This window comes from Numenius arquata, chromosome 29 (genome assembly GCF_964106895.1).
Source record: "Numenius arquata chromosome 29, bNumArq3.hap1.1, whole genome shotgun sequence".
Taxonomy (NCBI): Eukaryota; Metazoa; Chordata; class Aves; order Charadriiformes; family Scolopacidae; genus Numenius; species Numenius arquata.
The window spans coordinates 1,260,652-1,274,756 of record NC_133604.1 but is presented as its reverse complement, the minus strand read 5'-3'; the positions used below and the strand labels follow the sequence as shown (position 1 = coordinate 1,274,756).

The 14,105-nt window shown below is 64.6% G+C and overlaps 1 protein-coding gene across 1 annotated transcript; it reads right to left on the bottom strand.

The window, feature by feature from the left end:
• Positions 1-1,714: 1,714 nt before the first annotated feature.
• NCKAP1L (NCK associated protein 1 like) lies at positions 1,715-13,169 on the bottom strand. Its single transcript, XM_074164928.1, has 31 exons — positions 12,982-13,169; positions 12,596-12,706; positions 12,176-12,268; positions 12,013-12,069; positions 11,784-11,926; positions 11,605-11,695; positions 11,380-11,517; positions 11,249-11,297; positions 10,934-11,090; positions 10,105-10,161; positions 9,707-9,803; positions 9,282-9,391; positions 8,617-8,749; positions 8,422-8,503; positions 8,057-8,115; positions 7,385-7,530; positions 6,896-7,028; positions 6,648-6,767; positions 5,960-6,099; positions 5,672-5,803; positions 5,347-5,565; positions 5,134-5,264; positions 4,939-5,036; positions 4,632-4,725; positions 4,444-4,526; positions 4,223-4,303; positions 3,926-4,019; positions 3,666-3,782; positions 2,918-3,027; positions 2,731-2,820; positions 1,715-2,202 (listed from the first exon to the last, which is right to left on the bottom strand). Exons 1-31 carry the CDS (start codon positions 13,081-13,083, stop codon positions 2,077-2,079), a joined length of 3,393 nt encoding a protein of 1,130 aa, XP_074021029.1. The 5' UTR covers positions 13,084-13,169; the 3' UTR covers positions 1,715-2,076.
• Between the last annotated feature and the right edge of the window lie 936 nt (positions 13,170-14,105).

The window sequence follows — 14,105 nt, the reverse complement described above, 5'->3', positions numbered from 1 at the left end:
CGAGACCTGCCCCACTCATCACATGTCACCACAGCTGGTGACAGGGACATCAGGGACCATCCCCTCCCGCCAGCCCTGGGCAGCCCCCACCTTATTGTAGGACCTACCCAAACCCGGGGTGTCGGGGAGAGGGGGTGCTGCTGGGCCTATTAGGGCATCGCCCCCCCGGACTGAGGGGTACAGGGGGGGTTTGGGAGCAGCCTGAGCTCATGGGGACCCTGACCCATGGGCTCACGGACACCCCATCCCTGAGTCCCCTGCCCCCCACCCTGTAGCCCCCCACCCTGTGGCCCCCCCATCCTGGCAACCATGGGGTGCCAGGGCTGGAGCGGAGTGCCTGGGGGGCTTGGGAAACCTCGGGGTGCCAGGGCTAGAGCTGAGGACCTGGGGGGGCTCTGGGCACACATGGGGGGGGATATTGGGGTGCTGGAGCTGGGGGGGGGCGGGGGCACGGCAGCACCCGCTCTGCCTCCCCCGGCACGCGTGGAGCCGCAGCCCCCGGGGAATATTAATAAGCCTTTATGTAACGCTGTAGGTGTGCGCAGCACCCACCGCCGCTGCACCGGCACCGGGGGGGCAGGTGGGAACCCCCCCACCCTGGGGTGCCATCCCCAAGCCCCCCACCTCGGCCCACCCCACCCCCCCCCAGCAGCTCAGCCAGGTCCCCTCTTGCCAGGCCATGTCACCTCCTGGCCTCCTCTGGTGAGCACCCATGGGTGCTGCTGGGGGTGCAGCCATTTAGCCCCCAAAAAGGGGCCTGTGCTCCCCCGCCATGGGGGTCCCCCGCTTTGGTGCAGGGTGTGGGGGGCACCCATGGGACCCCCACCTTGATGCTGGGGTCAGGGGGGTGGGCTGCGACCCCCAGCACGTGGCATGGGAGGTCCCATACCCCTCTGGGGACAATTTGCGGTCCCCAAACTTTTTTTTGGGGTGGGGGGGCTCAGAGGAGGGCTGGGGGGCTGCGAGTTGCACTAATTTGGGGGGGTGACAGACCCCAAAGTGGGGGGCGGCGGGCGCGGGAGAGGCCGTGGGCTGAGATGCGCGCGAGACAAAGGCGCGCTGCCGGCGGGGAGCAGCTCGTTACCGCTTAATATCGTGATTGATGAGCGCGAAAATAGACTTTTGCAGCAATCTGGAATAATCAGCAGGTTCTGGGCGTTAATTCGGGGGAGTTCAGCCCCCTGGGAGCACAGCCCGGGGGGAGGAAGGGGGGGGGCAGCGGGGGAGCCCAGCCCGCTCCAGAGCTTTTTCCCCTCACCCCCTTCCCCACCCCGGATGAATTAATAAAGCAATTAGTGCCGGACGAGGCGGCCGCACGCTGGAGCTTGGCCACGCCATCACCGTTAGGTTCTGGGGGGGGGGCCGGGGCCGCACATTGGGCCTCCCCCCAGGCCCGGTACCGGCAGGTTGTGCCAAGGGGGGTCTGGGGAGGGGGCTCAGGGCCGCGGCAGCCGCTGTGTGTCGTCCCCCGTCCCCCCCCCCGCCCCGGCATGGCCGGTGACTCATCCCGGAGCAGCCGGCCGTGAGCGGAATGGCAACGGCCGCCCGGCCGCCTCCTTCCCTCGCCCCATTAATTTTTCCCCAAGATGCTGCACGGGAGAAAAATAAACACCCTGAGATGGGGGAAAGGGGGGGCCGGGGGGGGGGGGGGGGAAAAGTGACTCAAAACGGCCCCAGGCAGGAGAAGGGAAACTGAGGCACGGGGCTGGCTAGGGTCATTGCGAAGAGAAGCAGCGGCTTTAATTAAAGCTGGTAAATCACACCGGCAGCTCCAGTCCCTGCTTGTCCCAGTCCCCCGAGGCCCCGAGCACCCCCAGTGTCATGTCCCCCCCCCCAAACTCCCCCGGGGTTATTTCTTGCTGGGGACACAGGGCCTGGCACCCACCCTGGGGTGCTGGCACAGAACCAGCCCCAAATATTCCCCGGGTCCCCGAGTCGGACACAGCCATCGGGGGGAAAAGTGATGTGGCAGTGGCTGGGGGACAGGACAGGGACAGTTGGGGACACCATGGTGGCACCCAGCAGTAGAGGGGGATTGTGGGGGTCCCATGGGGGGCAGTTGGAGGGGGGGGGGGGTCAGTGCGAGGGGCCCCTGCTGAGCAGGTTTTCCCGGCACACCTCGCGGTAGGCGTTACGGAGCAGGACATAAGGGAAGCAGGTCTCCAGCATGTCCACCGTCAGGAAGGACGACTCCGCCACGATCTAAATGAGGGGGGCACACAGCATCAGCAGCCCCCCCACACCTCAGTTTTACCCCCCCCCCCCCCGGCCCCCGGAAAGGGAAGCCGGCCCCCAGCCCCTCTTCAGTAGCTCTGGGCGCTCCCTCCCCGGATGGCTCATGTGCCCCAACTCCAGATTGAAATATTTGCATTTAAATTGCTTTGCAGCAGGGCAAGCACTCCCTGAATACCAATCCCCCCCCTTTCCCCCCCCCCCCCCCTCGGCCATCACAGCCTCTCCCCGGGGGTGTTGGGGGCAGAATTTGGCCCCCCCCAGACCCAACGGAAGCTGGGCAAGGGCTGAGCACCCAGAGCCGGCTGCGGTCGAGCGGCTGGAGCTGCCTGAGAAAAGCTGGAGCCCAGCAGAGACACGGAGCTGGGATGTGCCCGCTCAGGAGAACCCCACAGCCCCCCCAGGGCACGCCACAACCAACCCAGGGGCACCCCATAACCCACCCGGGGGCACCCCACGGCCCACCCGAGGGCATCCCAGGGCCCTGCCATCTCTTACCAGCTGCATGAGCAGGGAGATGGAGTCGCGGTTCCTGGCTCGCAGCTTGTCCGTCTCCTGGCCCAGCTGCAGGAGGCTGACGGAGGCCAGCTGAGGGACAGATCCAGATCAGTGCTGGGGACAGTGACAATCCCCCGGGGTCCACCCCCGCCGGGCAAGCTCTGCCCTCCCCCCAAGCTTCTCTCACCAGCAGGAACTCCTTGAGGTGGGTCTCGATATTCTTGTTGTGGACGGTGAAGAGGGCGGCTGAGACATGGATGATGGCCTTGGCCAGGCAGTGGATGTTGTTGTTGTAGCCTGGGGACAACAGGGAGGTTGGGGACAATGGGGAGGTTGAGGACAACAGGTAGATTGGGGACACAGGCAGGCTGGGAACTGAGGTAGGTTGGGGATAGAGGTAGTAGGTTGGGGACACAGGTAGGTTGGGGACATGGGTAGGTTGGGGACAGAGGTAGGTTGGGGACAGAGGTAGTAGGTTGGGGACAGAGGTAGTAGGTTGGGGACACGGGTAGGCTGGGGACATGGGTAGTAGGTTGGGGATATGGGTAGGTTGGGGACAAAGGTAGTAGGTTGGGGACATGGGTAGGCTGGGGACACAGGTAGGTTGGGGACAGAGGTAGTAGGTTGGGGACACAGGTAGTAGGTTGTGGACATGGATAGCAGGTTGGGGACATGGGTAGGTTGGGGACAGAGGTAGTAGGTTGGGGACAGAGGTAGGTTGGGGACAGCAGAGGGTCTCTGCTGTGCCCACCTCCCTTGGCTGCAGTTATGGGCCACCATCCCCTCCAGCCCTGGGTCCTGCTGTCCCCACCGCTGTGGCCATGGGGCACCCATGACTTTGGGGGTCCCAGCACACACAAGGTGTGACACTGTGGGGGTCAGGGTCATGGGGACACAGCCAGGACTGGGGACAAGGGGACGTGGTGAAGCCTCACCATCCATCTCGGTGTTGTAGACAGAGGCCGGGTCAGAGGCCAGCAGGGGCAGGGACACAGCCACGAAGACCAGGAGCAGGCAGGCCACCTTGTAGTCCTCCTCTGGGGACGTGCCATCTGCCAGGGAGGAAGGTGACACTGGATGGGGGTCCAAGAGGGGACCCCGGGGAGGTGGCAGGTGGTAGAGGAAGGGTTAAGCAGGGCTGGGGGTCCCAGATCTCAAGGACGGTCCCCATGACCCCGGCAGAAGCCCCTGGTACCCGTCTTGCTGCCAGCGAGGACGTTGACCAGCGCGGGGTCCACCTCGCAGGGGATCCCCGCAGCCGAGGCCAGCTCGAAGATGCTCAGGGTCACCTGTGGGGACATGCAGACTCAGGGCTGGGGACACAGGGCATGGAAGACCAGGTGATGCTACGCGATGCCACACGGTGTCACACAATGCCACACAGCACCACACAGTGCCACGCAATGTGGCAGGCAGGGGACAGCCCTGCCTGGGGACAGCTGTCCCAAGCACTGGAGGTGCCACCCTGTCCCCTGTCCCCCTCTGTCCCCACCTGGATGTCAGTGTCAGGGGTGACAACGTCCGTCAGACACTCGATGGGGCCCATCAAGAAAGGGCAGTGGTGGGAGAAGACCTGCAGAGAGAAGGTGGGTGCTCAGGGGGATGCTGCTGACCCCTGAGGCTGTGGGACTGTGGGTGGGGGACCCATGGGGGGGGAGACACATGGGGTGGGGGTCCCCTGGGTGGGGGACCCCTGGGGTGGGGGGCACCCACCTCCCGCAGGCCCTGCTGGGCCATGGCGCGGAAGCTGAGGATCTCCCCAATGATGGTCATGCGCTTCAGGACATTTTCGGCCGCTGCGGGAGGAGAGAGGTGAGTGGGGACACGTGTGGGGACACGTGTGGGGACATGTCCTGGCCCCACACCCCCCCGCTGTGTCCCCAGTCCCCCCCCACACTCACAGGTCAGGCGGGGCAGCAGAGTTGCCATCTGCTCCGGCTTGCAGGAGCTGGAGCGCAGCTGCACCAGCGTGTCCATGTTCTCGTTGACCAGCTTCTGCGAGGGACACGAGGCCGGTGGCATTGGGGACACAGCCAGCTGGGAGGGACCCATCCTCCAAGGCTGGCCAGCAAGCCCAAGGGACAGGCAGGGGACTGGGGTGGCCCCAGGGTGGCCCCATCACCTCCAGAACCTGGTCCCAGCCCCCCAACCCTGGTCCCCAGCCCCCCGATGCCAGTCTCGGTCCCCTGCCCCTGGTGACAGCCCCACCTTCAGCTCGGTGACCTGGGAGCCCACATGCCACATCAGGTTGTCACTCAGGAACTTCATCCCATAGGGCCCGATGAGCTCGGCCAGTGCCCGCATCTCTGCGGGGAGGGGGACAATGACAAGGACGGGGACATCAGTGGGGTCTGGGGGGTGGGTGACGTTTCCCCCGCCACAGTGTCCCCCCGTGTCCCTCACCTGAGACATCGGAGAACTCGGCGGCACTGAAGGGGGGCTCTCCCTCCCGGGGCACCGTGGTGAAGGCCTGCAGGGCCGGGGCCAGGACGATGGCCCCCGTGCTGGCCTGACGCAGCAGGGCCTCCAGGTACCTGGGGACACTGAGCTGCTGCCACCACCCAGGACCCATGACCACCTCCCCTGAGGGATGGAGGGTCCCGGGGTGGCACCCACCAGTTGGTGTAGATGGTGGTGAGGGTCTGGTCGCCGGCGGCGTCGCGGGGCTGCGTCTGCTGCAGGAGGACACTGCGGATGATGCGCCCCGTGTCCAAGCCCACCAACTGTCCCAGTGACTGGATGAAGGTGACGTAGGCGCTCAGTCCCACCAGCACCTCCGAGGGACGGGCCACCTCCTGCGTGGCCTGGCTGTAGCCCGCCATGGCCACGATGGCTCTGCGGAGACAGGAGGGGGCTGTCCGGGGGACGGTGGCCATGTCCCCTCCCCAGGCAGCACCCACAGGCCACCCGTTGTGTCCCGTGTCCCCAGCATGGTCCCTACTTGGTGAAGCGTGTCTCCAAGTGGCTGCTGAGGTACTCGGCTGGTGTCACTATGTGCTCGAAGACGGTGAAGTTGGGGACATGGTTGAGGCTCAGGGACAGCTCGGCCAGTACCAGGTGCAGCTTGTCCATGCTGGGGTGGGGGGACAGAAGCCATTAGCCACACCATGGCCCCCTGGAGACAACCCCACCACACGCCGTGTCCCCACATCACATCATGCCCACACCCAACGTCTGGTGGCCACTGCACCCTGCCAGCCCACCCTCGCCAGCCCTGGGTGGCTCTTACTTGGTGGTCAGGGTCCGGTCCTTCCTCTGACTCTCGGCCCCCGGTTTGTTCCGCTCGGGTTCCCCCTTCTTGGCCGGTTGCTTCATGGTCTTCTTGTTGCGAGCTTTGCTGACGGTGGAGGCGCAGTGCTTGGGCAGCAGCTGCAGGCACAGGCAGCGTGTTACCACCGGCCACAGCACCCAAATGGGGCCACCAGGACCAGAGGCCACCATCCCCAAGGTTGAATTTAGGGGGACACCCTGCCAGGCCTTGGGACACCCCCAAGCTGTCCCAAAGCTTTGGAGAACATGGAGGCCAAGGAGGCCACAGAGATCACAAAGGTCAGGATACCCCAAAGGCCATGGAGACTGTGAAAGCCACAAGGCCGTGGAGACCCTAAAGACTACAGAGATCATGGAGACCATAAAGACCCAAAAGGCCACAGAGATCCTGAAGGTGATGAAGACTTCAAGGTCATGGACACCTCGGAGGCCCTGGAGACCCAAAAGGCCACAGAGATCCTGAAGGTGATGGAGACCTCAAGGTTATAGAGACCTCAGAGGGTCTGGAGACCTCAAAGGCCACAGAGATCCTGAAGATGATGGAGACCCCAAGGACATGGAGACCTTGGAGGCTCTGGAGAGCCCAAAGGTCACAGAGATTCTGAAGGTGATGGAGACCCCAAAGGCCATGGAGGTGCCACCCTCACCTGCTCGCTGAGGTTGTGCTGCTCAGCGCAGGCATCCATGACACAGGCGCTGGCCTGACGGGCCATCTCCTCCAGGAACTTGTTGCACATGCCCAGCGCAATGGCCTTCAGGTGGGGATACTGTGGGGGAAAAGCCACCACACCGTCACGGCATGTGGACCATGGCCACATCTGCAGCATGCCACCAGCCACCCCAGGGCTGCCATCATCCCTATGTCCCCTGTGTTCCCCCAGGCAGCAGGACCCACCTCCTCTGGGCACATGGGGTGGACACAGCAGGAAAAGTGGCTGCAGAGCAGGGGGAAGGCGATGCTGTAGCGCAGCATTGAGGGCTCCTCCATCGCCGCCATGAACATCTTCTCCACGGGGCGAGGGTAGAAACTGCAGGGGTGGGGGCAGAGGGGCAGAAGAAGTGGGCACAGAGGGAGAAGAAGGGGACAGAGGGGCAGAAGAAGGGGACAGGGAGGGCAGGAGACAGGATTTGTCTTTCTGGACATGCAGCTCCTGTGACACACGTGTGTTGTCCCTGTCCCCACGTCCACATGGATGTCCACCTGACCTTGCCCAACCTCTCCCATGGGTGACGTCCCCCACAGCCACCTCCGTCCCGTCCCACACTTCTCACCCAACACACACGTGGGCACCTTTCCACAGGTGCTGGGGTGCAGGATGTGGCCCGAAGGTCCCCAGCCAGGGTGACTCCCCCAGGACTGTGGGGAGACTGAGGCAGAGCTCACCACAGGTCGGAGAGGTCGGAGGCCTCGGCCAGCAGCTCCTCCAGGGAGTCCAGCAGTTTGGTGTGGAACACGATGAGGTTCATGACGCGACCCACGTCCGGGTTGGAGCACAGCGGCAGAGAGGCCTTGGCCACACTGGTGTAGGCCTGGGGGGGACAGTGGGGTCAGGGTCAGGGGATGGGGACAGGGACGGGGACAAGGACAGGGATGGGGACAGCAATAGGGAAAGGGATGGGGACGATAGGGAAGGGGATGGGGGACAGTAACAGGGAAGAGGAAGGGGACGGGGACATCAACAGGGAAGGGGACAACAATAGGGAAAGGGATGGGGACAATAGGGAAGGGGATGGGGGACAGTAACAGGGAAGGGGAAGGGGATGGGGACATCAACAGGGAAGGGGACAACAATAGGGAAAGGGATGGGGACAGGTATGGGAACAGGGATGGGACAACAACATGGAAAGGGACGGGGACAGCAACAGGGAAGGGGATAGGGACAGGGATGGTGACAGCAATAGGGAAAGGAATAAGGACATCGATAGGGAAGGGGATGGGGACAGTAATAGGGAAGGGGATTGGGACAGGGATGGGGAGAGAGGAAGGAGACTGGCACAGGGACAGGAACAAGGATGGGGACTGGGATGGGGACACGGACAAGGACAGAGACAGCACCTGCAGCCGGAACCAGTCCAGGCGGAGCGGTGCGAAATCAAACTGCTCCTTGTCATCAACTGGGGGGAAACAGAAACATGGGGGGATGTGGCAGTGGCTGGGGGCCGAGGGGAGTATCAGTCTGGGGGTGCCAGTCCTGGGGATGCCAGTCTGGTGGATGCCAGTCTGGTGGGTGGCAGCGCCCACCCCACAGGACCCCCAGGAACTGCCATCTACCCACTGCCCCCTGACCCCAAGGCCATGCCTGGGTGCACAGAGTGGTCCAGGACCACTGCAGGGCTCCTGGGAACAGGGGACACCCATCCCTGGGCAGGGGGACATGTCAGGGGACATGTCAGGGACATGTGAGGGGACACGGTCCGTACCTTCCTTGACGGAGAGAGCTGAGAGGGAGCTGACGAAGGACGACAGGATGATGGACTCCTCCTCGGGGCACACGGAGAGGTTCTGCGGGGCCGGGGATGGGGCCGGGATGAGGGACAGCCAGGATGGGGCACGGGGGACAGGGCAAGCCCCAAGGGGGGGACACAGATGGGCCCCTTCCAGGGACCCCGCGGTACCTGGATGACTTCGCTGAGCACCAGGGCGTCGAAGCGGGCCAGGTACTGGACGTGGTAGCGCTGGAGCACCCGGACCTGCCGCCGCACCAGGCTCCGCAGCTGCTCCATGTGAAACAGCAGCTCCGCAACGTGGCTGTCACCACAGCCCCCGGAGCCACTGGTCAGTGCCAGTCCTGGCTGTGCCCCCCAAGTTCCCCCAGGGCCAGCTGTGCCCACGGCATTTACCCAGGACAATCCCCACTGTGACACCAGCGTGCCCGCGGCTGCTCCATATGAAACAGCAGCTCCATGACGTGGCTGTCACTGGAGTCACTGGAGCCACCGGTCAGTGCCAGGCCTAGCTGTGCCCCCCAAGTCTCCCCAGTGCCAGCTGTGCCCACAGCATTTCCCCACAGCAATCCCCACCGTGACACCAGCCAGACCTGACAGTGTCCCCCAAGTCCCCCCAGTGCCAGCTGTGCCCACAGCATTTCCCCACAGCAATCCCCACCGTGACACCAGCCAGGCCTGACAGTGTCCCCCAAGTCCCCCCAGTGGTATCCATGCCCATGGCGTTTCCCCAGGGCAATCCCCACTGTGACACCAGCCTGCCCACACAGCTTGGGATGCTCCCCGCGGGCATGGGACCCCCCCTCACCAAGCCATTGTCTGCACACCATGCCAACCTGTCAGCAAAGTCCTCGGGTGTCTTGGTCTTGGTGACGTGCTCGGCGTGACGCACCAGCCAGCTCACCTCATCCCGGCAGAAGGAGAGCGCCATGAAGACAAAGAGGGCCTGGGGCAGAGCAGGGGGTTAGAGGGGACTGAGCACGGGGTGCTGCCACCAAGCAGTGCCACCAGGCTGGCACCAATGGCCCTGGGCTGGCACTGATGGCCCTGGGCTGGCACCGATGGCCCTGGGTGCTGTCACCACATGTCACCGGGGTGGCACGGGCAGTACCCCCCATTTCACCCCACCACACCCCAGATTGCACCCATTTAACACCCCCACAGATATGCACAGCCTGGGCCCCTTGTACCCACCCCCTGCCCCCACCCCCTGCACCCCCATCCCTGTCCCCCTGTCCCCCTCTTTGTCCCCCGTGCTCACCTTGGGTCCCAGCAGCCCGGGCTGGTCCTCCAGCAGCGCCTGCAGCTCCCGCAGGGCCCCGCGCAGGTACACCCGCCGGCCCCGGTGCAGGGACCCACTGCAGGGGGATTTGGGGGGGGGGGGGGGGACATCAGGGTCACAGCCACCCCACAGGCCCCCCAGCCGTCCCACTGACCCAGTGGGGACATTGCGGGCAGCACGTGGGGGCCACTGTGGACCTGATCGGGGCACCCCAGACACCCCCCCGCAGGGTGCTGGCACCCCCTGGGACACCCACAGCTCTCTGAGACTCACGGCACCCCCAGGACCCTCCGATCCTTCGGGATGCCCTGGGACCTCCCAGCTCCCCAGAGACCCTGGGACCCGCCCCAGCCCCCCCAGACCTGTTGCCCCCCAACCTGTGAGCCACGGCATGTTCCTTGCACTCCTTGAGATCGGCCACCCGCTTCCCGTACCTGCAAGAGGGTCATGGCAGGGCAGTGCCTGGCATGGCATCCGGCACAGCCCCTGGCACCCACAGAGCCCCTGGCACAGGACCTGGCACCCAGCAGAGCTGGTGGCAGAGCCCTCCAGCCCCTGCCACACACTGTGGCATCCCCCAGCACCCCCCCGGGCACCCAGCATGGCACCCAGGAGACCTCCAGGCACCCAGGAGACCCCCTGGCACCCACAGAGCCCCTGGCAGCCAGCAGAACTGCTAGCACAGCCCCCCCAGACCCTGCCACACACTGCGGCACCTGGCACCCCCCAGCACGGCACCCAGGAGAGCCCCTGGCACCCCACAGAGTCCCTGGCACAGCCTCTGGCACCCTGTAAAGTCTCCTGGCACCCAGCAGAGCTGCTGGCAGAGCCCCCCAGCCCCTACCACCCTCCATCGCAACCCCCTGACACCCAGCATGACACCCAGCACAGCCCCAGATATCCCACAGAGCCCCTGGCACAGCCCCTGGCACCCAGTACAACCTCCTGGAACCTTGTAAAATCTCCTGCCACCCAGTGCAGCCCCTGGCACCCAGCAGAGCTGCTGGCAGAGCCCCCCAGCCCCTGCCAACCACTGTGGCACCCCACCAGCACCCAGCATGGCACCCAGAAGAGCCCCAGGCACCCACAGAGCCCCTGGCACAGCCCCTGGCACCCAGGGCAGGCCCTGGCACCCAGCAGAGCTGCTGGTAGAGCCCCCCCAGTCCCTGGCACCCGGCACAGCCCCAGTGCTGGCATGGACGTTACCCCTTGAGGCTGCCAAACAGCTCCTCGGTGACCTTGTGGACCTGGAGGGCCTCATCGCGGAGGAGGGTGATGAAGAGCGAGCCCTGCAGCGCCAGCCGCCACAGCTCCAGGCACTGCGGGGATGAGCCCAGTGCCCCCGGGCACACCAGGAACCCCACTGCGGGCACAGCCATCAGGCGGGCAGGGGCTGCCCACACTGCCAGCCCCGCAGCGGCCACGGGGACAGCCCCAAACTGGGAGCCAGGCCGCCCACGAGGGGCTGGGGACCCTGTGCCCGCATGGGGCTGGGGACCCACGGGCACCGCGAGGACTCACTGAGGATCCAGCGCTCCATCACCTCCAGGGACAGGTACTCGCAGGCCATCTGGGGGGACAGGCGTCACCGTGTCACCGTCCCCAGCCCTCCCGCAGGCTCCCCCCGGTCCCCACAGCGCGGTGGCACTCACGGTGTCAGAGCTGGCGGGGCTGAGCATGGTGCCGGCGGTGCTGAGCAGGCTGAGGAGCTGGTCGCTCCGCCACTGCTCAGCCCCCTGGTTCCTCCGGGCGAAGAGGAAATGGAGGGACATGAGGGCACTGGTGACAGCCTGGGGGACAAGGGGACATCACTGGGGGGCCATGGGATGGTTTGGGGCAGGATGTGGCCCCGCTGGTTGGGGGGAGCCCTATCCCACCTTGGTGTGAGGCCCAAATTCCTCCGTCAGCTTCTTGAGGGGGTGGTCGTACTCCAGCACCATCTGTCCCAGGCGGGCGAAGCTGGGGTCACTGCGGGGACAGCGGCACAGGGGGGGTTGGGGATGGTCCTTGAGGACAACCCCGGTGGGGACGGCCCCATTGGGGACACACAACTCACCTGGTGCCGTGGCTCATCTCGTGGGCGCAGTGGTACATGCCGATGAGCAGCTGGCGGTCCTCGGTGCGGGCCAGCAGCAGGACCAGGGACACATAGGTGACAACCAGGTCCAGGTAGCTCTTGGTGAAGTCATAGTTGACGTGCTGGGGAGGGGACAGCCGTGAGCACGGGGGCACAGCCATGGCACCCCCAAAGGACCCCCCAGACCCTTCCCCGATGCCCCACTCACGATATCGAAGTAGCACTGGCTGGCATCAATGGTGTTCAGCAGCTCGTAGACGTGGTCCTGGCAGGGAGGGGACAAGGGGACTTGTCACTGCTGTCCCCTCCAGGGCTGAAATACCAGCGCTCCCCCCACAAAACCCCGCTCTGCCCCCCCCACTCCAGCTCACCCTGAACTCCAGGACATCCAGGAAGGAGTGATAGAAGGGTCCCAGTGCCCGGACGATGTCCCCCTTGTCCTTGTGCACCGGCCCCAGGTGTTGCTGCAAAGGGACAGAAGGGACACTCAGGGTGTGGTGACACAGGGGGGACACCCAGGGTGGGGTGACACGGGGCAGGGGGTGGTGGGATGACCAAGGGAGGAGGACGGAGGGGAAGTCAGGTGGAGGTGACACAAGGTGGGGTGACACAGACTGGAGCGACACATGGGGGACAGTGTGGACGCTGGAGGGTGGGACAACCCAGGATGAGGATGGTGAGGACACTTGTGGGGGGTGACATGGGGTAGGGGGCAGATGGGACACCCAGCTAGAGTGAGATGAGGTGGGGGGACAGGGGGTCGGGGACAGAAGGGACAGAGGGGACCTCACCGTGCTGCTCCGCACATCCAGGTGAGGAAACTTCTTGTTGATGAACTTGATGGAGGGCTCCATGACCTTGTCACTGAGGAAGGGTGGCCGCGTCTTGGGGTCCGAGCAGGTCTGTGGGGACCCCCCCCGGCATCAGAACCCCCCCCAAAACTCCCTCCTGGCCTCAGACCCCCCCATCAGCCTCCCCCTGCCCCAGCAATCCCCCCAACCCCCTCTTTCTTCACGACCCTCGTTCTGGGAAGAAACCATGCTCTTCCCCATTAGATGCCAGGGGACAATCCCAGTGTCCCATCCCAGTGTCCAGGGGGTACCCCAACCCTTCCACCCCCCCCCTTCCCAGGGGACCCAGGCATCCGGGGCCCCTCCCACCCCCACCCCGCACCCACCTTCTTGATGTTGTAGATGCGGACGAGGACGCCCCGTCCCCGTTCATTGAGGATCGTCAGCTTCTCGGCGAACTTGTTCTGGTAGACAGAGGGCAGCGACATGGTGACAAAGTGCTGGGGGGGGAGTGACACTCTCTGTGTCCCCCAGGTCCCCCGATCAGCCCTGCGGCCCCAACACCCAACTTCCCCTTCCTGGGCTTCCTGGGCTGGGCCCCGAGCTGGGGCCACCACCACGTGACGCCACTGCCACCATCCTGTGACACCGCCACCACTCCATGACGCCGCCGCCGGCGCCTGACGCCATGGCTGTGCGACACCACGGCCATGTAGGTCCGGCCGTGGCCGTGCCCACGCTGGCCATGGCCCGTTGATGCTGTCCACAGCCATCAGACACCGGCTGTGACAAGTGACACCATCACGGCCATACAGCCACAGCCATCCAGCACCAGTCCCAGCCGTGACATCTTCACCAGGACCGTGTATTGCCGGCCATCACCATGTGACAGTGGCCAGAGCCAGGTAACGCTGGCCAGGGCCATACGGCACCAGCCATGGCCCTACAGCAGCACCCAGGGCCCTGCAACACCCGCTGTGGCCCGTATAGTGCCAACCAGGCCCGTATAGGACCAACCAGGCCCATATAACGCCCACAAGGCCCATATAAGCACCAACCAGGCCCATATAGCATCAATCAGGCCCGTATAGCATCAATCAGGCCTGTATAACGACAACCAGGCCCATATAATGCCCACCAGGCCCATATAATGCCAACCAGGCCTGTATAACGCCCACCAGGACCATATAAAGCCAAACAGGCCAATATAGCACCAGCCAGGCCCATATAGCGCCAACCAGGACCATATAGCACCAACCAGGCTCATATAATGCCAACCAGGCCTGTATAACGCCAACCAGGCCTGTATAAAGCCAAACAGGCCAATATAGCACCAGCCAGGCCCATATAGCGCCAACCAGGCCCATATAACGCCCACAAGGCCCATATAAGCACCAACCAGGCCCATATAGCATCAATCAGGCCCGTATAGCATCAATCAGGCCTGTATAACGACAACCAGGCCCATATAATGCCCACCAGGCCCATATAATGCCAACCAGGCCTGTAT